Genomic DNA, 24,763 nt, shown 5'->3' on the forward strand with positions numbered 1-24,763 from the left:
ACATTAATATTTATATGAAAATACTAAATAGCAACACATGAGTTCTATCAAGATTTTATAACTTATTAGCCGGTAAATCCAACTCTTCAGGGAAGTTTTTTAATTTTAATCTGGTGCTACGGGAATTCGTATAATAAATAGATTTGCAATTGAAGCAGTGACTTTGCTCACAGACATTTAATAACATTTTGATCTATCTTCACAATCTTTGTCTTCAATAATATTCATTTAATAGAAAAAATATATATTTGCAAACCTTGCAAAAACTTTTGTTTTCACATCATTTTAACAAAATAAAGTCTTACGGTGCATGTTTAAGTTTCTTAAGTTTCAAATAACAATTTGTTGCTCAATAAAGTTACGAAGATATCTGGTATGTATTTTTTATTTAAACATTTGAATTTGTTATTTTTATTTAACAATTTTTGTGTTGTTAAAATATCTCGTAATAATATTTTTTTTTTTAGAAAAAATGAGCGATGTTATCTCTCAATCATTCAAAGTGGAATGGTTAAATACAACATTAAAATTTATAAAGAATGATAACCAGATGATTATGGAATTCCCCGAAATGCCTGCATCTCATGTAGAATATCTGCACAATTTAATTTGGCAGCGTAAAAATGATGTTGGTCTCGGGTTTAAGTCACTGTACGCACCACTCTGGGAAGCTATGAGGATTTACAGCTTAAAGTACAGATTTAAAGTATCTGTTTTGAAATCTATCGATAATAGGGGGTATGTTTTATATTTATTTAGAAATTGGTAGGCAGACGTCCAAATGGTACTGGCCACCTGATAGTAAGTTTTTACGACAGCCCATAGACATTGGAGTCATAGGAAATTTTAACCAATCCTTAAAACTACAATGTGTCACCAACCCTCACAATTCAAATTGGAACACAAAAATACAAAGTATTGCTTAGTGGTAAAATATATTATGGGTACCACATTTACAATTTTTATTCTAAATTATTATTTTTTTATCCAGTTTTAGTCATAATCTATATTTTCTTATATCTATAATCAATATGCTTTCTTTAAACTTGTTTGTGTATGTTGATTAAAAAGTAGTATCTATCCATTCAATCTTTAAATAACAAATATGGTGATTCTGAAGGTTAAATGAAGCTAGTATTTAAATTTCAAACTATAAATTTTATTACAGGCATTTAGTCATTGAGAAAATAAAGAAAACAGACCAAGGGGAGGAACGGGCAGAGTGAGTTTATAAAATTAATACAACTATTTAAATTTTTTATATATATATATTTTTTATTATTGACGTAAAATATTTTCAGTAGTAACAATGAAGAGTTAGTAACAGATGCGGCGAAGGTCTCACAACCCAGAGCTGACAAACAAATAAAAAAAAAGAAGGAAACTAAAAGTGAGAAATATTTGAAAGAAAAAAGTAAAATCATTGAATCAATATCTCCGCCGTTTCTCCGAACAACTTTACAAAGAATCCTTGATTTTATCAAAGATGAAAAAGAAGCCAGTCTCTTATTTACCGACTTAGCACCAATAGAAGCTAAGTTTCTGGAGAATTTCCTCGGTATATATAACAGAAGGCATATGTTTGAGACGATGATGTCGCCAGCTTGCAATAACATTTTTAATGAAATGTGGAAATGTTTTAACCAATTTGATAAAACTTGTAAGTTGGAAGTAGATGCTTCCAAAACTAATATGAAGACAAAAAAGAGGTACGTAATATTTTAAATACTTTTATTGATTTAAAGGATTCGATGATACAGTATTGTCTCTGTAATTTGGACCCTGATCTTAAAGAACCTTACAGTTCACTTGTACGATGAGCAATACATATGTTAGGTATTTACTTTTTAAATTTATCTTAATTAGTCTTGAACCTCAACACATGACAAGTTCGATTTAATGTGCATTCAAAAGTTGCTAAGAATATCACATTAATACATTATTTCGTAATGAAATTCATCTAAAGGAAGCGATTTACTATTTTTATTCAAAATTAATTTAATAACAAAGTAATATTCGACAATAATGGTTTTTATTTCAGGGAGGTGTCATTTTTTAAAGTACCAAGATATGTTAGACCTACTATGACAAGAGCAATGTAAGTAAAATATATGAATAACTCCTCTGTTTCTTAGTCAGATTTTCTATTACTTAACTTATGACATGATAAATAAGGGTTTTTTGTGTAAGATTTTTGTTATAAGTCATATAACTTTATTGTTGTACACAGCCTCAATAAGTAAAGCTGTAATTCGATGGGATGGTAAATCCAACATGACCAAATACAGTTAAGCTGTAGAACCAAAAGCTTTAAGTTCTTTGCGAGACACAGTATTGCACATGTTTTCAGCTACCTGGACGGCATCGGATGTTACTGTTCCCACTGATAAACCTAATAACTTTTTTTATAATATATGGAAACAAAACCATTTTTTTTGGAAATAAATTTTTAATGTTATTTATTTCAGGTTAAAAAAGGAACAAAAACAAACTGATGTTGAAAATTCTTCGACAGCTGATAAAAATGATGTGAACCCAAGAAGCAAATTCTTAAAGGCTTTATCGGTGAATAAGGACTTAAGTAATGAAATGTAAGTTTAATTTAAATAATAGATTGTGCTCGTACAAGATGTCTTTGTGTGCGTGACTCGTGAGATGACTATTTTATTAAAAATATATTAATTTAAGGGCGCATAAACATAGCCTTTGTTAGTTCCATATTTATATTCTATATAAACAAATCTTAGGTTTACATGGTAATAATATGTTTATATATTTTTATTTATTATATATCAAATTAATATTCTACTTAAATATTTATATGTTTATTTAATTTTAACTTCCAAAGTTTCGATAACAACTTCCGAAATTCGATTGCCATTTTTTTTGATAAACGTAGCAAAGCTCTGTTTTAAAGAATTACTAATATTCCAATTTACCCCTCCAATTGAGCTAAAAGCCTGTGCAAGGGTAGGGACGACAATATTCCAAGGTCGTCAGGATCTAACCTGCGACTGTTAACGTCGCTACCCGCTACGTGTCCCATGAACCAATGCGTTATTGACACCAGAATTTTTAATTGAATGGGTTCATTAATTAATTATTAATATTTACCATTTCAATTCAACGTCAAAGTTGTTTATTTAAAATTTTATCTTCCTTCGATTGGAATATGCTTTATGCTTATATATGTAAATCTACTATATGTTATCTTTTTCTTCTCTAACATTACTTTTATTAAATTATATAAGAATTAAACGATCCTAATCGGTCCATTCCAACCACAAGTGGAGTAAAGTCAAATATATAACATTTGACAGTGAATTGATGCAATATCATTGGTCGAGAGCTTGAATAATCTATGATATTCATTATTCATTATGGATTAGCGAAAAATGCCCTTTATAACGTCGACGAAACTCTTATTGCAATTTATAAAATATTACGTGGATATAATTAGTTAATTATTGTAAATAAATATGTATTAATCAAGATCTTCTAGTTGTTAAAATATAGATTATAATTAAATCTAAGGTTTGTTTATCTTTATTATTTCTTTGATTGAAAATTTATTATATAAACCTACGAAATTAAATGGTTCATATACGATCACTGAAATGTATTTAATTTTAAAAATCTAAAATCTCGTCTTGTAAAAGTATATTTTTTCCAGAAATGCACCACCATGTAACATTCAAGTTCGAAGTAATGTTAGAACAGTGAGCAAAACCTTAGAGATCAAAGCGCACAACGACAATTCCAAAGATAATCAAAACATGCTCAATACCATAAACAATTGTGTAATAGACAAGAAAACAACAGAGGTTAACGGGAATAATTCTACTAAGATATGTGATACAAGGAATGGTAGTTCTCAGAGAGACATCAAAACAGATAGTAAAAAAAATCTCACAACCATAAACAATCCAGTCATAGACAATGTACATAGAACTGAAAGTAATCTTGTGTGTAAAGAAGAATACAAAGAATGTTATAAGAGGGAATTAAAAGATGATCAAGAAGAAGACACTACCAGCACTTCTGTTATGTACTATGTACTGCAATCAGAAGAAAAATGCAGTATTGATATTAAAAATTCAAATAAAGATCGCTACAAAAGTAGTTGTCAAGAAAAAAATGTTACAAGTGCCTCAATTGTTGGCAATGCTTCTTTAATACACAAAAATGTTTTACCGAAATCATGCAAAACTAGCTCAAAGGAAAGTATAGCTTCGAAGTTCCTAAAGGATCCGAGTCAGATGTAATTTTTTTTTTTTTTTATTCGGTACAGTTCGTTCTATACTAATATTATAAATGCAAGTAATTGTCTGTTTGTTACACTTTCACTGCTAAATCCGTGTTAACCGATTCTGGTGAAATTCGACGCAAGTTTGAACCCCGAGGAAAGACATAGGATTTTATTAATGTTATTATAATTTCTCCATAGATGTGCCTTCACGTTTTTTTGTATGTAAAGTAAAGTATAAATGTTTTCATTTCACAGGAAATTACCACCAAAAAAATCCATAACATTCGAGAAGTCTACAGAGTTAGACACCACTAGTGCGATCGGAGTACAGGATATAAACAGCTGCATAGAGAAGAGAGCCAAGGAGAGAAAGAAGGAGAGTTGTTCAAGGAAGAACAAACTATTAGAAGCGATGTCGACACCTTTGGAAAGCGATAAAGGGTTAAGGTGACTCTTTTTTTAATTAATTATTTACTACTCATTTCCGTCAGCTTCGTTTTCGTGTTAGGAAGGGGGGGGGGCGTCTATATTTATATCTTGTTTTTTTCCTGTACTCCTGAAAATTTATATTTAAAATGTAATAATGATTGATGAGTGCTTAAGGCGTAAAGCGTAACGTACAAACAAACAAACAAACAAACAAGGATGTTTATTTTTAATTAATCCAAGTTAAATAATTTAATGCAAATTATGTTTGATATGATTATGTATCTAATTAATTTGTATATTTCAATTAATAAGGATGATGCAATTAATGGGCTGGGAGGGCGGAGCGCTAGGGCTCCGTGGCGAGGGTATCACGGAACCAATCATACCGATGCTCTATCTCGTAAGTTATCTTTTCTATACATCTATAGTCGAAATACTAATGTTATTTTTAGCACGTTAATATATGTACTGTTACGAGCTAGTAGGTAATCAAATGCCGTTGGTGAGAGTGAGAAGTGATTTATTCACACAAAATACCCAGTCACTGAAGCTTCGCAGAGGTTTTTCTATAATAAAATTACGCAGATATTTATTTTTACTAGGTGGTAGGGCCTGGTGCAAGCCCGTCTGGGTAGGTACCACCCACTCATCAGATATTCTACCGCCAAACAGCAGTACTCAGTAATGTTGTGTTCCGTGTCTACAGGCACAAGGAACGTAACATCTTGGTTCCCAAGGTTGGTGGCGCATTGGTGATGTAAGGAATGGGTAATCTTTCTTACAACGCCATTGTCTATGGGCGGTGGTGACCACTTACCATCAATTGGTCCATTTGCTCGCCTACCGATATCATAAAAAAAAATATGTCTGTCGATTCATATATTCAAAAAGTTTGTAAAAAATACATCGGTAAAGAAGGCATATTATTCGATACAAGATTATATAGATGATAAAAAAGCGTGGAGTTAATACTTGTTGACTTCGAGGCTGGATGTATTATATACATTTAGCGTACCAAATCATACATATTGATGTAAATTACTTACTCAGTTGAGCTTACAAATCCAAATAAAACACAAATAACACTTTTAACAAATTACAAGTCAGTTGTATAGTTAAAGGAATCTCCTAAATATACATACATATAAGTATTAATTGTATTTAACTAGCATGACTTTGTATTTTTAAATGTTGAAAAAGTGTAACTACTGAGTTTCTTGCCGGTTATTCTCGGTAGAATCTACATTCCGAAGGGGACACGTTCAGATGTACTCGTGTAGTTTGTTAAATGACGATTCAAATGTGCTTGAATAAAGTGTATTTTATGGTAATTGGTCACAACCGCCCATAGACAAAAGGGCTGTAACAAATAATAAAAATACCTTACATCAGACTAAGATGCTATGTCGCTTATGCCTTTAGTGACACTCACCTATCAAACCGGTACACAATGATAGTAAGTATTGTTTCTGTAAGCAACTTAATATAACAAACAGAACACGACTTTACGTTATAAGAAATAAGAACTATTTTAGTTTTCCATATCTAACGGTCATTAATTTAAGCTATTTATTTGAGTCATATTCTAAATCTTTCTTGATCGATCGATAGAACACTTCGGCGTTTTTTTTAAATGTCGTAAAAATACATAAAAAATTAACATCCTGTTGATGCAGGTAAATCTCAAGATGTTATATTAATCTTCTGTTATATACAAACTTAATTTCAACTTTCCGACTTCCCTAGGCACCAGGGGCAGGTTTAGGGCATATTACGGAAAAATCTTTAATAAAACAAGCAAAAGTCGACTTCCGTATAGATGTATTCGAAAAGATTCTGAACCTACTCGACAAGGATATTTCTGACGTTGTAATTAATTTCAAAGACGAAATATCTAAGAAAGACAGGAGATTCCTGAAGACGACCTTGCTGAGTTTCAATAAAAGGAAGAAGATATCTCTATCGAATGGCGTTGAAAATGATTTGGGACAGAAGATTTTAGATAAAATGATCATAGATTCTAATATGTATATCGAAATGACGATTTGCTCAAACAACAGGTAAGTGATATTTGAAATAACTATTACAGTGTAACCTTAATATAAAGTACCTCATTATTACGAATTCCTCGATTTAACAAATTCTTCGTAATCCCCTTGAATTGTCCATAAGATTCTTTATAACGAATTTTGAACTATCAAGAAAAAGCATAAATACCTCTAATTAGCGAATTTTGTCAACCCAAAATCTTTATATAAAGTTACCAACGAAAATATTTGTTACCCACCTGATTTGTTTTAAATAGAAAATACATACAGATATTTGATAAAAATGTGTTATCTTTTATTAGTAGAAGTCGTTCGCTATAATAAGACAAGAAATATTGAGGCGAATAAAACTATTATTTTAACTCTTTTTAACGAATTTTAGACCAACGTAACCTCAACATAACAAAGCTCAGTTTAACGGATTACTTGATATAACGGATATTTACTTTCGTTCCCTTCAGATTCGTTATATCGAGGTTGGTATCCTAGAATCTTAACCGATGATTGCGGGTTCTCAGGCAAGCACCACTGAATTTTCATGTGCTTAATTTGTGTTTATAATTCATTTCGTGCTCGGTGGTAAAGGAAAACATCGTGAGGAAACCTGCATGTGTCTAATTTCAACGAAATTCTGCCACATGTGTATCCACCAAACTGCATTGGAGCGGCGTGGTAGAATAAGCTCCAGCGTGCTAATACTACAACGAGCTCTAGGTTGTAATTAGTACGTTTACTTGGTGGTAGGGTTTTGTGTAAACCCGTTTAGGTAGGTACCATCGGTACGTCAGATATTCTACAACAAGCAGGAATATTATGTATTCTCGTATTGGGTCAAGAAAAATAACATTTTAGTTATCAAGGTTGCTCATGGGCCATGTAAGGATTGGTTAATATTTCTAATATTGTCTATTGGTGGTGTTTATTACGTACCATCAAGTCTGCCTAATAAAAGTGCTGCTATGTCTCACTTCACCACACTGCTCCAATGTGGACCCTTACTCGATTGATCTTTATTTATAATACAATGTTATTCCACCTAACAAGCTTATATGCACTTTAAATATATACATGTATCTTTTCACGAACCCATGATGAATATCGTAGAATATTTTGATGATGATCGAACAATGATGATAAGTTCAAGTTCACATTTTTTTATCTTTACTCTTGTGATAGGAATGGACTCTATTCCAACCATAACAGGAGAAAAGTTTAACAAACAACATTTGACAGCAAATTGACGCAATATCATTGGTCGAGAGCTAATCTATGATTTTCACTATGGATCTGCGAAAAAAATAGCGTTTTCAACGTCGACGAAACTGTTATCGGAATTTTGGAAGTAAAATTAAAGTGGGTATGAGCAGTTAAGTGTAATAGTGTTGTATTATAAATAAATATATATTAATCGTAAACTCTTAGTAGTGCACAATATCGCTGTGTTATTAGCAAATAGCATGATATACGTAAATCTAAGGTTTGTTTATCTTTTTTCCTACTTACATTGAAATAGGCTATATATATAAAATAGGTTGTAGAATTACAAATGGCTTATACTCGCACTACTTTCGGTTAAGATTCATGACTTCTATAAACTATATCAGCATGGTTCAGGGATAAAAAAAATGAAATGAAATGTTTGTTTCAGAGAAATACTAATAAAGAAAATATTCCCTGATGATAATAGAAATCAATCAAAACCTTCTAACAAAAAGAACATCAAAGAATTATCGAAAAACAATCTGACAGATGCAAATAATATAAATTCTAATGTACTGAAACTACCAGGGAAGAAGAGAAATTTTAAAATTTTAATCCTAAGCAAAATCCTAGAATTACTGAAGAGCGAGGATCAGTATGTTGAGATCAATTTCGACAGTGCTCTGCTGTCTAAGTACTGCGATTGTCTGGAGAAAACCTGTTCGAATATAAATGAAGGGCGAAAAATTTACGGTAAATATGTCAAAGTTGTAGCGGAAGAAGTTAATGACAATATCGGTAATACATGTTTAAATGTGGAATATGGCAATAATATGATGTAAGTATAATTTACTCTTGGCTTGTACATGAATACGATCAAGTTTCAGCTTTGTTCATTGGCTCCTCCAGTTTCTGGTTTTTATTAATTTGTTATTGGCGCGCTTTAGGGTAAGACCCGTTCTTTAGGCAATCACGGCAAACGATACAACTGGCGGCCAGGCTATTATCAATTTCTCATATAACAAAAAACAAATGGCGATCAATCCAAATAAAAGCATTTGTTTAAACGTGTCACTTAAATAGCGTAACTAGACTTTTTCTTTACCAATAGATTATGAATATGATAGTCGATGACATTATATAGTCAGATTTATTAACATGGTTGGAATTTATTTAATGGTAAGTCAGATTATAATATACATTTATAACCTTTTTTAGGTCCTTGATTCTAAGAAAAAAGATTAACGAAAATAGGTTTATAAACAGCGCGACGAACGCTTTAAATACTGTCAGAAATTACTCTGAGGAAAATAATGATAATGCAACAATATACACAAAAACAGATGTGAAAAACAATACAAATTTATCTAAAAATATTAAGGATAACGAAATATTAGTGAAAAATGAGAATTTGGACGTTAATGATGAACTTGACAAAGTAACGCATGAAGTTTTAAATAATAAGAGTAACCAAAGCTTTAAACTTGATTTTCACGAATATTACGATGTTATAAATCAAAATAGTTTAAATATCGAATCACGTGACAATATACATGACGGAAATAAAATAGACAAGTCTGTGGCAAACGACTGTGATAACGATAGAGCTAAAATAAAAACAGAAAATATAGACAATAAAGAATTAAAAATAGATACACTCCAGAGTAATGATGCAAATAATAACAGAAACGACTTAGTTACGTTAAGAAAACTATTACAAATTAAAACTGATCTGAGTAATAAGAAAAAAACAGAGAATGATAGTGAAAAATCAGTTGAACTTAATACTTTAGATAATATAAATAACACGGATAATATTCATGCTGTAGAAACGAAACCATCCAAAGAGATCCTAAGCAAAGAGTTTGAAATTAATAGTGATAAATTAAAAGAAAATATTAGCGATGAAGTGAATACTTTAATTGGATTTTCAAAGAATAAACAAACTTTAAATAAACAAAAAGTATCAACGTTTATTCATTCATATAATAAAGTACAAAAAACCGTAATAATAGCAAAATCAAGTGATATGCGCTGTACACTCTTTTTAAAAGTGATCCAAAATTTATTAGCGAACAATATCAGTGAAAATTTTCTACCACACTTAAAGTGCCATGGTACTGATAAACGTGGTGTTATATACAGTTGTTATAATGAAGATACTTTCTACTGGTTAAAAGAGGTTTTAAGTGATTATAAAATCATAGACTATAATGGGACCATAGACATTAAGTTTACAGTACAAATTAAATTAAACACAATGTTCGAAGTCAAAAGAGTTCTAAGATTGTTAGAACTGTGTAATGTTGGACTGTGTTGTGATAAGTGGATGATTTTAGAAGAGAAATATAGTGACTTTTCGGTTTTTATTGTTGATATGGATCGTGATTCATTTAATTATGTTTGTGATAATAATTTCAAGTTATCAATCGGTGTTGATGAAGCACTATTTAGTATACATTGTTATTTGTAAGGAGAGTACTAAAGTTTTTTTAATTATTCTCTTGGAATAATAATTTATTCCAATCTAACTCTATTTGGAATAATGATAATTGTTTTGATATCTAATGGATCCATGACATATTATTAGAATAATCCTTTCTAATAATAAATAAGCATAAAATATAATTAATAATACATTGTTGTATCAAAAACAAATAAACTATTAGTTAGATTTTAAGTATAAACCAACCCAAGACAAATGCCTCCAAATATTCTACAGGGAACGTCGGTAACAACATTAAGCATAATACAGATATAGGAAGTACTTAAGCATTTTTATGATTTTTCATTTGTTTTTATTTCATCATTATCAATTCATATTAACGAATAAACCTGCAACTTTGTAATATGTAAGTTGCAAAGTTTTCTCCGGTAACTTTTAAAGTAAGAAAGATATGAACCAACCCTAGTATTTAAATACAAGGGACTTTTATAATTCAATTTTTTTGAATAGCCTAAATATAAACGATATTTTCTACATATTCGATAAAATTTGCTAATAGCTCTGATATATTATACACCACAATAGTTCTTGATAAATAACTGTTGCGGTGTTAAATTTTTGTAATACAACACTATTCCAATTAACTACTAATATGATATATTGTTTTACTTTTAAAGTTACAGCAATTTTGCCGATTTGTAAAACGACATTTTTTCACGAATTTGCAACGAGTGTCATAATTCAAGATGTCGAGTCTCGAACAATGATATCGCGTCGATTCAATGTCAGGGTTGTCAATTTGTCTTAACTACTCCTGTGCTTGGAATAGTTGGAACAGATTCACCAAAATGGCGTTATATATGAACTCCATCGGCTCTTTTATATTCCAACCTGTTTCTACTAAAGGAGTGATCATAATCCATATGGTTCTATTCAAGTCTTGTATCTCTTCATTCTGTCTTTAATTTGGTTTACAAAGCAGCATGCTCAAGCCTTAACTTGAAGTGAAATTCAATCATGATTTTTAAAGATGCCCAAGTCATAACACAGAAAATTTCGTTGAGAATCGGCATTTTTTCGGATTGTGTTTGGTGGAAAAATTTGAAGCAGCAGCTTAGTGCTAAGTAATAGAAAAATTTGCTGAAGAAGAACATTACACTAAAACGTCCTATTTCTGTTTTTGCTGTCGGCTTGATTAACCCGTGGTGATCAAACTTGCTTACGTCATGTTGAAAACTATAATTTAGATTAACAGTTTGAAATAATTCAAAAGAAAAACGTACATTCTCCTCTAAGAATACCTCCCAAACTTATTTTAATCGAACCAAACCAAATAAGGATGTTTTGATTTACAAGAGTTTATAATTCGTATATTACATGCATTATTTAACTTGCAATGTTTGATTTATATAAAATTATTATTATATATTCAATGAATATATAATTAAGATAAATTTATCTTATTTATATCGGTTAAGATACGATCCCGCGATTATATTCCGATCCCAATTCAAAAAGGTATACCGTTGAACGGCCATCGTAGAATTAGGACGCCGACTGTAGGAATGAATGCCATTTCTCCGGCGTGAACCTAGCTTGACTATTCATGGTGAAACTTTTATTTTAAATGTAATCTAATTATTCAACCAAAAGCGGTGAGTTCCCAAGTCCTAAAGGGGTATTGTGTTGTTTCTTATCCTGTATATATTTTTATTTGGTCATGAAATACATTTATAATTGTGCCAAAAAAGAAAAATTACAAGTGACGTGGATTTTACTGTACTTTCCAAGCCTCATGAAGGAATACTTTTTACGTAGTAAGTCCACGTCGTTTGTGTATAAGACCTCGAAATAACGTTTCAATGACTTATCTTTAGTCTTTATTTTATTAGAATTGTTTTGTTTTGATTGTTTTTTTATCGTTTTTTGTTTGATTTACTAAATATATTGATGAAGATTAATTATTTTTGTGTTTTTTTTTTCTTTAACCGATGTATATTTTACCTTAAACGTGCAACTTTGCTCAACAAGTGAAATGATTATGACGTCAAGTGTATAAATAATATTTTTTAAAATGTAGGCATGGATTCAGGTTGCTTCAGTTAAATGTAACAGACTGTGTCCTTTGAGGAGATTTGGAGCTTATTCTACCACGCTGATTTATATCCGGTTTGGTGGATTTACCTGTAACAGAATATTTTTGAAATTAGACACATGCAGGTTTCCTCCATCGAGGTTTTGCACGAGTACGAGATGAAAATTCAGTGGTGCTTGGCTGATGTTGAACCAGCAATCATCAGCTAAGATGCACGTGTTGAAACCAGGTGATCTATGTATTTGCTTAAATATTTCGATGATTGGATTTTTTTTTAATGACTCCATGGTTGTTCACGCCGATCCGACTTCTTGCATCTTAAAGATTAAGACCAATATTACGCGAACTAATTTTTTTAAATATTTTACTGTAGTAATATTTAATTATAGGCAGATACGAGTTGTTTCTGTAATGATCCGATGGGTAATTTTGATCTGAAGTATTTATTTTAATTTAAATTTACTTTTATACATACACAAAAAAATACGAGAGTACCTACATTTTAACCGACTTCAAAAAAAGAACTATCTCAATACATATTTTGTATTATTGTTTGTTCAGAACCAGATACAGCGCATTTATTACTTTCATTAACTTAACAAATAGGCACCTTAAATAATAATAAAAACCCTTAGTGTATTAACTTATTGTATTCTTTTAAGCATACATAATTAATTTGCCGTTCATAATTAGAATACCAGTAAAATGATTACTTAAAGGTTAGGGTAATATATTTTTTTTTTGTAGAATTTCCTTATCAAACAAAAGTTTTAACCGGAAAAATTTGGTAATAAAATTACTCAAGAAATCATAAGCACCGTAATTTTACGGCTACTATTTGTGACAATCGACTTTAAAATTTTACTCAAAGTTTTTAATTTTTGTACATTAACTGTGTGCATATACAATATATTACAATTATTTCAGTAATTTATTTTGATTCGTATGTCATTTTATTATCTATCCAATTGAAAATAAAACCCATAGAAAATGGTAAATGTAAAAATACTCAATGGTCTCGTTATATACGAGATACGTATTAAACATGTTTTTAGCGAGATATATATATATATCTTCAGACTGCTGTCTATCTGCCACCGATAATTAATGGGTATTTAACATTATTTTACAAAATACCTGCCTATATTTTTTATTTTATATGCACCCGTGATTTAATGATTATGTGTAAACTTTTCATTATTGTATTTTTTTATGGCTTTGATACATTTAATAAGGTACATTTTATTCTGCGCAAATATGCCAGAAATTTTAAAATTATGTTCGCAAACTATTTTATACTTGTAACGTAATTCTAACTAGTAACTACGTTACAAACGTAGTTGTAGTATTACAATCATAAAACTGTTAACGCCAGGTGCCAAAGTCATAATAAGTACAATGCAATTATTTACGGTGAAGTTTCAAACGATACAAATTAGTTTCATACGAATGAAACAAGCGATAAATACATTAGCACTTTAAAGATAATGAGTATGTAGTAGCTCTAAACAAGATAAGTTCTTATCGTATTATGTTAAATAAAATTTAACGTCTTTAAAATGTTAGAAGGAACGATAAGTAAAAAATTAAGTAATATATTTGTTAGTAAACCAGCATTTATTCACGAAGACGACAAGGTAAGTCTTGATTACTTTAAGCTGTTTACTAGGTATAAGTATGTTTTAATAACTACATAATATTTGCTATATTTATTTTTATTTACTTGAAGCTTATTTGAAATCTGCAAAACATGTCCCTAAAATTAATTGAAATAAAAAAAAATATCTACTGTTCAAGATGAATTTATTACACGTTGACATATTATTATAGATTAAAAAAAATACAAAATAATTACAACCTCATTGGTTTAAATAGTTCTAAAAGAAGTTCCTAATAGAAATATTCTTTTTCTTTAATAATATATATGTAATGAAGTAAATAGGCTGTTTAACAAAACTAAAATTAGTAATAAATGAAAATATTCAGTCACTCAGACTCATTAACATATTAATATACTTAATTGGTATTTAATATAATTAAAATGTTGTCAAAATATTTCAGTGTATGGTTTTTGAAGAACAATTCAACCCACAAGCTCCCATACACTTTCTGGTTGTGCCTAAACGAATGATATCACACCTTACAACAGCCTCAGGCGAAGATGAAAAATTATTAGGTAAAACTGATTTTTTTTTACAACAAATCCATTCTTATATTGTATTTAAATTTTAGATAAAGCCAACATACTGATTGTTCAGCTGTTTTGTCTTCAGGGCATTTAATCCTGATAGCGGGAAAAATAGCTGAAGAAAAGGGATTGCTACAAAATGGTTTCCATATGATGGTTGATGAAGATCACAAGACATCGAGATTTAAATGCTTGCATGTTTTTGGTAGAGCACTTCAACATATGATATGGCCAATTGCACCCGCAAGTAGACTTTAAGACAAGAGAGAACTTTTTTCAAAAGATTGATTAATTAGGGTTTGGATTTCAATTAAATAATATAATAAAAACATCCCTCTTATTTGTAAAATAGCTTCAATATATTTTGTAAATTTAAACTAATAATGGGCATGGATTAATGTGACCTTATCTAAAAAAGTTGTTAATTTTAACAACTTATAAAAAAAAGAGGAATGTAATGCAAGGCTTTGTTTTTTTTATAGTATATTTATCTAGATATTATCAAAATAAAAGAACACAGATACAACAGAGATTGTTAGTGTGTTGCTAATGAAGAATTGGTTTTATTTGGTCTTCATAGATGAATTTATAATATAATTTTAAAATAATTATATCACAATTAATTGTATCTATAAGCACCTTTGAATTATTGTATTGTGAGCTTTAAATTTAAATTAGCATATGTGTTTATTAGACCTCATAAGCAAGAAGTTGCAATTAACACAATGAAAACGACGCGACAAAATTATCTAGTAATGAGTGGATTTCTTTACATTCATTTCAAGAACTGTAATGACATAAGTTAAAATGTCAAGTGAAAATAAAAAACACAATCCATAAACATGGCGGGCGGTGAAGTGGAACTCGCTCAATCTGCTTCTGATGGAGGCGATACTATATTTGGAAAGATATTGAGAAAAGAAATTCCAGCTAAATTCGTTTACGAAGACGACCAGGTAGTCTGATTAACATTTTTCAATGCATAACTATAAAAAAAATAGTAGCCGGTTTATTAACGAACAGCTGATATAACCAAAGAAAAACAAACATTATTTTTTATTAGTTATTCTTTATTTTATTTCTTAGTATCGTATGTATAGGCAGTATTATTTAATTAACAAACCAAATGTTATAAAATAAACCAAAGACAATGATGCAGAGTGATCAATAATTAGCATATTTCAGTGTGTCGCATTCAACGATGTGAACCCTCAAGCTCCTACCCACATCCTCGTCATCCCCAGGAAACCGATCTCACAGCTTTCTAAAGCTGAAGATGCTGATGAACAACTCTTAGGTAACTAATTTAAAGTTTTATAATTCTTGTTCCTATTGTGTAACTATAAAATAGGTATGGCTAATGGCTAATAATAATATCAAACATTTGTTGCGGATTGATAAATGTTGCACAGCACAGCAAATATTTGATAGCAACAGTTGCTATCCTATAACCGTAATAACACTGCTGATGTTAAGTGGTTTCCACTGTTGAAGGACATTGGGGCTCTAAGAAATATTAACCATTCCTTACTTCATCAGTCTTGCTTACTAAGATGTTATGTTCCCCTGTGCCTGTTATTACATTAGCTTACTAACTATTCCAACAAGAACACAACAATATTAAATAATGCAGTCACAGTAGAATATGAAATAAGTGAAAGACAGCTACCTTGGCAGAAGGTATATGTAGTGAAAATAAAATTGTATAGTTTTGATTATAAGGAATAATATATATATAAAATTTAAATTAACCTTATATGTAAAAAATATCTTTTCAGGTCATCTGTTAGTCGCAGCTCGTAAGGTTGCAGCTCAACAAGGTCTGGACAAATCTGGCTTCCGTTTGGTGATTAATGATGGAAAGAATGGTGCACAAAGTGTTTACCATTTGCACATTCACATTCTAGGAGGACGCCAAATGCAATGGCCTCCTGGTTAAAAAAAAATATTGTTGTAGTCTGTGATTAATAAATCAAATATCGTTAAATGAATAACTCTTTTATTTTCATGGTTTTGGACCCTGGAGAACTTTGGTTTTAAATAGGAAAATTATTATGTTTAGTGTTGATATATTGACAAACATCAAAAACTTAATTTTGTTATGGCGACACTGGCATGAAGTTACAGTCAACATTATATTGATGAGTTATTCTATAGTGATTAAAGCGAATAGTGTTTTTTATTTCGTGGATGAATATATCAATATTCGAATAGCCTTTCTGTTGTATATTCCAACCATAAGAAGAGAAAAGTCAAATAAACAACATTTGACGGCAAATTGACGCTATATCATTGGTAGAGAGTTTGATTAATCTATATTCTATGATATTCACTATGGATTTGCAAAAAAATTGCGTTTTGAACGTCGACGAAACTGTTATCGGAATTTTGGAAGTAAAATTAAAGTGGATATAAGTAGTAAAATGTAATAGTATTGTAATATAAATAAAAATATATTAACCATAAACTCTTAATAGTTTTGTTTATGTATATTCCTACTTCGATTGGAATAGGCTATAAGGTGTCGTGATTATAGCCAGAGATTCGATGGACTGACACTCATTGCAAGGGAACGGATGGTAAAATATTTTTTGACTATTACCATTATACTGGGTGTTGTACAATAAAGCAGATTTCTAAATTTTTACGATTATCTATTCTCTCTTAAGATATTAAAAAGATAAAACCAAAATAAGCTTAATTCTATGAATATTTTGTAAGATTAATTATAATTTAAATGTAAAATTGTCACCGGTTTTGAATTTAGATTCTGCTAGTCGTAGAATCGGCAAAAAACTGACAGTGGAAACTTGAAAAGAGTTCCAAAAAATAAATGACATTGTTATTTATTATTACTTAGTTAATTAAATACGGTATAATTTTTATTTATTCTACATGAAGAACAAACTAATATTTATTCAATATCGATGTTTTGATATTATCGATATCGAAAAACAACCTTATCGTTCAACCGAGTGCCGACTGCTGATTACTAAGTGTACAATCCCTATTGAATTGAGAATTAATAAATAAACAAACCGATTTATTTTGTAACGATATTAAGATAAATAAAGGAAAATGAGTGGAAACCATGTAGTCAATACGATTTTCAGCGATTTTCAGAAAAGTTTAGACGAAGAACAAGAATTACGCGAAGTGAGTAAAAAATAAATAACATGCATTATTCCGCAATAACAGGATTTATACATGTCTTATTAATGTTTGCTATTTAAAGAAATTAAAACTTGAAAACAATTATATATATTATTTAAAGTATGAAAACAAAAATGTTGTATGTTTTTAATTGTACTTGATATTTAATATTTAAATTTTTTAGGTTATTCGTAATATTTGTAAAGATGTCGACCAAATATCCCGTAAAATAACGACAGTTTTGCAAGTTATACATCACAATCAAGCTGAGAGTAAGTAGCATTAACCAATTATGATAATAAGCCGTAACCTAAACCTTATATTAATTATTTTTCTTACAAACATAACTCGTAAAACTATAACTTTTTCTGTCACATTTTAACTTTCGAAATGCGATAGGCATATATATATTAGTATATATATATATATATATATATATATATATACTAACATATATACAAAAATACAATATAGTACACACTGTCTAAATGTTAATATTGAATAAGCTTAATATATGTACTAATTTTATTTACAATAGATAAGTTGTCATTGCATTGCCTATAGACATTGGCACAGTAAAAAAGTATATATATTTTTTAATTATAGTTAATAACTTTGGGAACTAAAAAGTTATGCCAAGTTATGATAAAAAAATTAAAATGTATTTATTTACATTAATATGTAATAATTAAGATATTTTTTTTCTGAGTAAGATTATAATTTATAGGTAAGGCTTAAAATAAAATAATTTAAATAATTTGAATTATTTTCTTTTCAGTTGGTCAAGCATGCTTGCAAGCACGTGAGTTATTTGAGAAAGCAAGTGAGGGTTATGGAAAACTTAAAGAAGCTGTGCCTTCAACAGATTATTATAAGTATGGTATATTTACACATTTTCAATTTAGTTACTGCTGTATCTTAGTACACACATACATACATGTATTGTATATAATGATAAATAACCTTATCCAATCATAAAAAAAATAAAGATAAACATTCAATTTGCATATTCCAAAAGAGTTATTCTAAGTACAGGGTTATTGGTAATTCGACGTATTACCATTAGGAGGTAATAGGGGTGACTATTTGCGATAATTTTAACCCCCATTTGCATTATGCAAAAGTTAACTATTTTTGAGTTATCACGTTTTTAAGTTTTTTCAAAATAAGTCAAAAATGCAACTTCAAAAATTTATTTAAAAAAAGTATCAATTAAAATTTTTTTTTTCAGTTTTATAGAAACGACTAAACACTGGTTTTTTTGTCAATATTAAAATAATAATTATCGATCTAAATTTAAAAATGCGAGACAGAAAAAGATATTATTTAAAAATTTTTTTAATTTTTTTTCCACAAAAATGCCTTAACAAAAAAAATCGTTATGAAACTTGTCCTGCAGATTATTTTAAAGACATAACCGTTTTATCAGCTCTCCAAAAATGTATAACAACTAGGAACTTATTTCAAAACAACCGAAATAAAATGACCACAAAGGACGCTGGCAGAAATTCGTATTCGAACATGAATGAATTCGGACTAAAGTTCGCTCTTTAAAATTCACACAAAATTAATTAAAAACAATACCCAATGTAAATAAAACTGAAATACAATTTTAAAAGCATTACACTTATTTATTGTCAAATTAAACACAACCACCGGTTCGGAAAAGATTATACCCCGACCTTAGAAGACAGGGTGAAAGAAAACCAGCGGATCTCTTTTTTATTTGTCAATTTTATTAAACTTTATCATTTCAACACTCTGTCCACCCTGCTGGATGTGTATAATAGTTGTACGTTAAGTATAGCAGCTAGGTGTTATTATTAATCATTATGTTTCAGATATCAGGATCATTGGCGATTCATGACACAGAGGTATTGTTTTCTCATCTCTTTGACGATCTGGTTAGAGAAGGGTATCCTAGCACCACATGATACTGTTGCATCTGTTTTAGGAAGTGAGTATTGTTCAGTATTTATTTACACTAATGGCGGTTTAATTGACCAGCATATCACAAAGACCTTGTCTAAAATTTGAACGGGATCATTAAATGAGCATGTTTGACATAGAGTATGAGATTGGATACACATTTGTGTGCTGTAGTATTTCTCGAGCAGATGTCTAGTTGCCAAATGCATGTTGTTTCAATGTTAATAGGTAATAATAAATAAATGATCATTAATCATAATTTAAATTAAAAAATATGTTTTTCAGTAATCTAAGACTTTATTACTGAAGGAAGAAATTACATGAAGTGTATCGTGCATTTAGGCTGGGGTTCATTCCTTTTTTTCCTCAGAAATGATATAGAAATTTATTTTTTTCATCAATACATTCTAGAGTAGGCAATGTGCTCGTGTATGAATTGTTTACAGAAATAACATACGACTCATTTTTATAGGTGAAATAGCGTTCAATTTACACTGAAATAAAAAAAATATTTTTATATATATTTTGAAAACATGCATTTTTAAGAAATAATTTGTCAAAAATCAGTAATGTTTATTAACGTTTCTTTCAAAATATTCTATTAAAAAGAGACTACACTTTTGTAGAGTATTTTTTGTTTAAGTAACTGATAAATAATTGGCTCACAATCCCTTTAAAAAGTCCCGTGAAAACGTTTAATTCGTCATAAGATCTTAAAGTTGTCAGCTGTATAGAAATTAGGTGATTGATGTCGTCATTTAATAATAACAATTTCTTGATACATTAATGCGAAATTGGTGCATTAATTTGATCGGCTTTTGATAAATCTAATCTTATTTTTCGTCGTGATAATTAGTATATGTCTGTCTGTTATGTTAGCTTTTATGACGTCATTGCTATTAATTTATGTAATCGTAATGTCTATGTGTTCGTAAGTTTGGAGAACTCTTGGAATTATGACCTGACTGATTTAGGTTATGGCATATTGTAGTGCGAACAGGTGCACTCTCTATTCCGATGAGACGGCAAATTTGAAGTGAAAAGTTCGCGTGGTAAGTAAAGGCGCAGGTCCAACTGCTTTATAGCCTATTCCAATGGAAGTAGAAAAAAAGATAAACAAACCTTAGATGCGATTTGATAAATTAATTGAAGGGGTTTGGTTAAATGCAGGACTCGCAGGGCTGCAAACAATACGATCTGTTTAATTTAATAAAATTATGGGTTCTTTCGCATTATCGTCTATTTTTGACTTTGACTTGACTTAGCTGAGGGCCCTTGAATCCACGGGGCCCTGGGCTGAAGCCCAAAAAGCCATATGGTAGATCCGGCCCTGCTCTCGACCAATGATATCGCGTAAATTTGCTGTCAAATGTTGTTTATTTGCCTTTTTTCCCGCTATGTTTGAAATAGATTATACAAACTCCGGGTTGCTTATATGGATTAGGGAAACAGCCCCGTAAACGTAAACGAAACTATCGGATATCCGAAATAAAAATCTATCCGTAACCGAAGCTGATAAAAAAATGTTTATTATATTTTTGTTTTGTGTTAAACTTTAAGAAAGTAGGTAATTGTATTTTCAAGTTGTTGTTTTTTTCTGTGATTATACCTAATACTAAATGGTAGCCTACGAATAAAGTAAAATTTAGATATTGTTATGTTTTCTTTTATTATTTATAAATAATATCTTTAATTGAAATTATCTGAAACAATCGGATATTCCGAAATAATTTCGTATCCGTAACCGTATCTGAAATTACATATCCTACTATGAAACTTGTTGTTATTGATAAACTATTATTCAAACCATGTCTAAAATTTTCGAACGTTTTCTGCTAACTATACACTATCAAAGTAAATATTAGTCGCCGCTTTCTCTAACGTTACGAGTTATACTTCATTCGTGTTCCATGTTTTTCGTTTTCTACATTTATACAATATTTTTTTTTGTCGTGGTTTTTTTTTTTTAATTTTCAAGGTAAATCATGATTATTATTATCACTAATTACGATACTATCGAATATATCATCGAATCGGTCTTCGTATTAGTGGTCTTGACTCGGCTAATTATATTTTGCAACCGATAAAATAAGTCTTACTTCCATATCATATATTTTTAGGACTAAAGTAATTTCTATTTGCAACTTATATATTTTTTATGACATCGGTAAGCGGACGAGCAAATGGGCCACCTGATGGTAAGTCACCACCGCCCATAGACAATGGCGTTGTAAGAAATATTAACCATTCCTTACATCACCAATCCTTGGGAACTAAGATGTTACGTCCCTTGTGCCTGTAGTTACACCGGCTCTCTCACCCTTCAAACCGGAATACAACGATACTGAGTACTGCTGATTGGCGGTAGAATATCTGATGAGTGGGCGGTACCTACCCAGACGGGCCTCACAAAGTCCTACCACAAATACATTTTACTTTTACGTTTTATCATGAACAATTGAAATAATCAGTAGTATATCTAATTATATCTATTTATCCATTTTACCGAAACAATATAATATCTATCTATCATGTAATATATATCATAATAATGCTATTTATATATAAAAATGTGTTTTGATGTAATTTTTCGTGTTTAAAAGACTGAACGATTACCATTTCTGTACATATAGCCTATTCCAATGGAAGTAGGAATTATGATGAACAATTATTTAATGCGATATTGTTCACTACTAAGAGTTTATGATTAATATATATTTATTTATAATACAACACTATTACACTTACCTACTTATTTCCACTTTAATTTTACTTCCAAAATTCCGATAACAGTTTCGTCGACGTTCAAAACGCATCTGGTGTATCTATTTCAATAAATAAATATTTTGTCAGGAATGTTTTTATTACGATTCACTCTGTTACAACAATATAGAACGTAATTTTTATTTTTCACGCCCCCCACTCACATACATAAACATACACAAAATGAATTTCTGGAGACGTGGAGCAACAGCTACAAAATTATATATATAAAATTCATATGTTTTAATTGCCAATGATTCGTAGCGACTGATCGCTGACCAATTGTGAAGATATATTTAAGTTGTTCTATTTGTTACAGTAAGTGCGGTCGAGGAGAAGGAGGGATTCCATCTCGACATTGAGGACTATCTCGTTGGGCTCTTACACCTGTGTTCTGAACTGGTAGGCAAATATACATATAAAAAAAATAGCCTTTATTTCCAAACCCAATTTCCAATTTGATTCATAAATAGTAATAATGTCATATGTTATATATATAGTGTTGGGCAAAGGCCTCCTCCATGTCTTCCATGGGCAAAAATAAATAATAAATTGTTATGTTTGTCCCTATAGCAGAGACGTAGAAGGGCAAATGGGTCATGTAATGGTATTTCTTTGATTGTGGTGGTGACCACTTCGCAGTGATTGGCTCATGCTTTAACCATTATTATTACCAGGAATGGTTTACCAAATAGTTATACTTAAAATGCACAAAGTCACAGGCACATAATTGTATTTATTGTGCCTCAGCGGCCGATAGTTTGTTGGGCTACCAACCATCCCTTAAAGGTCGTTGGCAGTCGACCGAGCTTACTAACTCCTAGTTAGCTACGACTCTACAAACGAGGCATCGCAATCTATCTAACCTCAATCATTACAACTCAATAAAGGCGTCTTAAGCTGAGGTTCGGCCTCACAGAAAGCACCGTTAGGAAGCACGTATTCTGAGCTCTTAAAGTGAGCTCGAAACATCTCTTTTTTCCCCCACTTGGAAGTGGGGAGTATGTGTGACTCGCCGGTGCCCAAGATGCGTCCTGGTATACCGGAACACCCACTAAAAAACCAGCGGTGCACTCTCCAAAGCCTAATTTTTATTTACCCAAGTCCATAAATAAAATTACATCGAAATCGGCCCATCATTTTCTAAGGAGTCCAGTTAAATACGTACAGAAGATTTTTATATGTAAAGATATTATGTTTCATCTCATTTGAATAATATTTCCAGTCTCGTCTTGCAGTCAACTCGGTGACACGAGGCGATTACGAAAAACCGTTACAGATATCGAAGTTTGTCATGGAACTTAACGCTGGGTTCCGGTGAGTTGGCTAACAAAAATCTCGAATGAATGTGCAAAATAATTTTTCATTTCAAATTTTATATATTCTTATATTTAAGTAAAGAAAGCAAATTTTATGTAATCGGCCAAGTTTTTGTAGCCGTATCTCCAGTTATTAGAGCTCGAAATCGCAGCGAAACTTCATACTTATAAATGACAATTGAAAAGGGTTTGAAGAGCCTGTACGATATTTGTGCATGTAGTATACTACGTTGAACGTCTTTTTAAAGAGTTTGTAAGAGTTTATGAGCACAAGGGACACAGACTCAATTTAGTTCATCTTAACTGTCAGGAGTTGCTGTCAATCCCCCCCCAAATCTATTTTGTTTATCTGTACTAATATTATAAATACGAAAGTAGCTCTCTGTGAATGTTGCTCTTTCACGGCCAAACCACTGAAACGAATTTGATAAAATTTCGTATGAAGAAAGCTTGAAGTTATTTTTTAAGCCTTACGACCGATCGATAATAATCGAACAAAGCCGCGCGCGATAACTGATGGTATATAAATTAATTTTTATTTATTATTTACAGGTTATTAAATCTAAAGAATGACCACCTTCGGAAGAGGTTCGATGCGCTAAAGTATGACGTCAAGAAAATAGAGGAGGTTGTCTATGATCTGAGCATTCGAGGACTTTTGCCCAAGGCACAGCAAAGTACAGAAGAGGCTTAGACTGAAAATATATTTTTTAATAAAATATAAAAAAATATCAATATTGTTTTATTGTTTTTATAAGAGTTAGACGTTGACGATTTATTTTGTACTTCAGAAGTAGTTTAAGAAAGCTTTTCGCAACAATAGCTATTAGAATCCATGTTAAGAGATAATTTATCATATATTTTTGTCTTACAAATTAAAATTCTTCATAGTTTTGACAGTTGAATTTTTACGTTAAATAGATAAATATATATTTTATTCTACA

The 24,763-nt window shown here is 30.4% G+C and overlaps 3 protein-coding genes across 3 annotated transcripts; all 3 read left to right on the top strand.

Moving 5' to 3' along the window:
• The first annotated feature begins 117 nt into the window (after window positions 1–117).
• On the top strand, window positions 118–8,768 carry LOC113396763 (uncharacterized). Its single transcript, XM_064219393.1, has 12 exons — window positions 118–373; window positions 468–738; window positions 1,169–1,222; window positions 1,302–1,709; window positions 2,042–2,098; window positions 2,469–2,591; window positions 3,674–3,852; window positions 3,895–4,261; window positions 4,505–4,696; window positions 4,991–5,078; window positions 6,425–6,738; window positions 8,375–8,768. Exons 2-12 carry the CDS (start codon window positions 473–475, stop codon window positions 8,766–8,768), a joined length of 2,442 nt encoding a protein of 813 aa, XP_064075463.1. The 5' UTR covers window positions 118–373; window positions 468–472.
• A 6,681-nt stretch (window positions 8,769–15,449) lies between these two features.
• On the top strand, window positions 15,450–16,649 carry LOC113396732 (adenosine 5'-monophosphoramidase HINT1). The gene is made up of 3 exons (XM_026634784.2): window positions 15,450–15,611; window positions 15,841–15,952; window positions 16,434–16,649. The coding sequence occupies exons 1-3, from the start codon at window positions 15,498–15,500 to the stop codon at window positions 16,592–16,594; spliced, it is 387 nt and encodes a 128-aa protein (XP_026490569.2). The 5' UTR covers window positions 15,450–15,497; the 3' UTR covers window positions 16,595–16,649.
• A 977-nt stretch (window positions 16,650–17,626) lies between these two features.
• Window positions 17,627–24,550, top strand: LOC113396740 (translin). The gene is made up of 7 exons (XM_026634794.2): window positions 17,627–17,811; window positions 17,993–18,080; window positions 18,587–18,683; window positions 19,650–19,765; window positions 22,820–22,902; window positions 23,726–23,817; window positions 24,372–24,550. Exons 1-7 carry the CDS (start codon window positions 17,734–17,736, stop codon window positions 24,511–24,513), a joined length of 696 nt encoding a protein of 231 aa, XP_026490579.2. The 5' UTR covers window positions 17,627–17,733; the 3' UTR covers window positions 24,514–24,550.
• The last annotated feature ends 213 nt before the right edge of the window (window positions 24,551–24,763 follow it).

The sequence above is a fragment of the Vanessa tameamea genome, chromosome 28 (assembly GCF_037043105.1).
Source record: "Vanessa tameamea isolate UH-Manoa-2023 chromosome 28, ilVanTame1 primary haplotype, whole genome shotgun sequence".
Taxonomy (NCBI): domain Eukaryota; kingdom Metazoa; phylum Arthropoda; class Insecta; order Lepidoptera; family Nymphalidae; genus Vanessa; species Vanessa tameamea.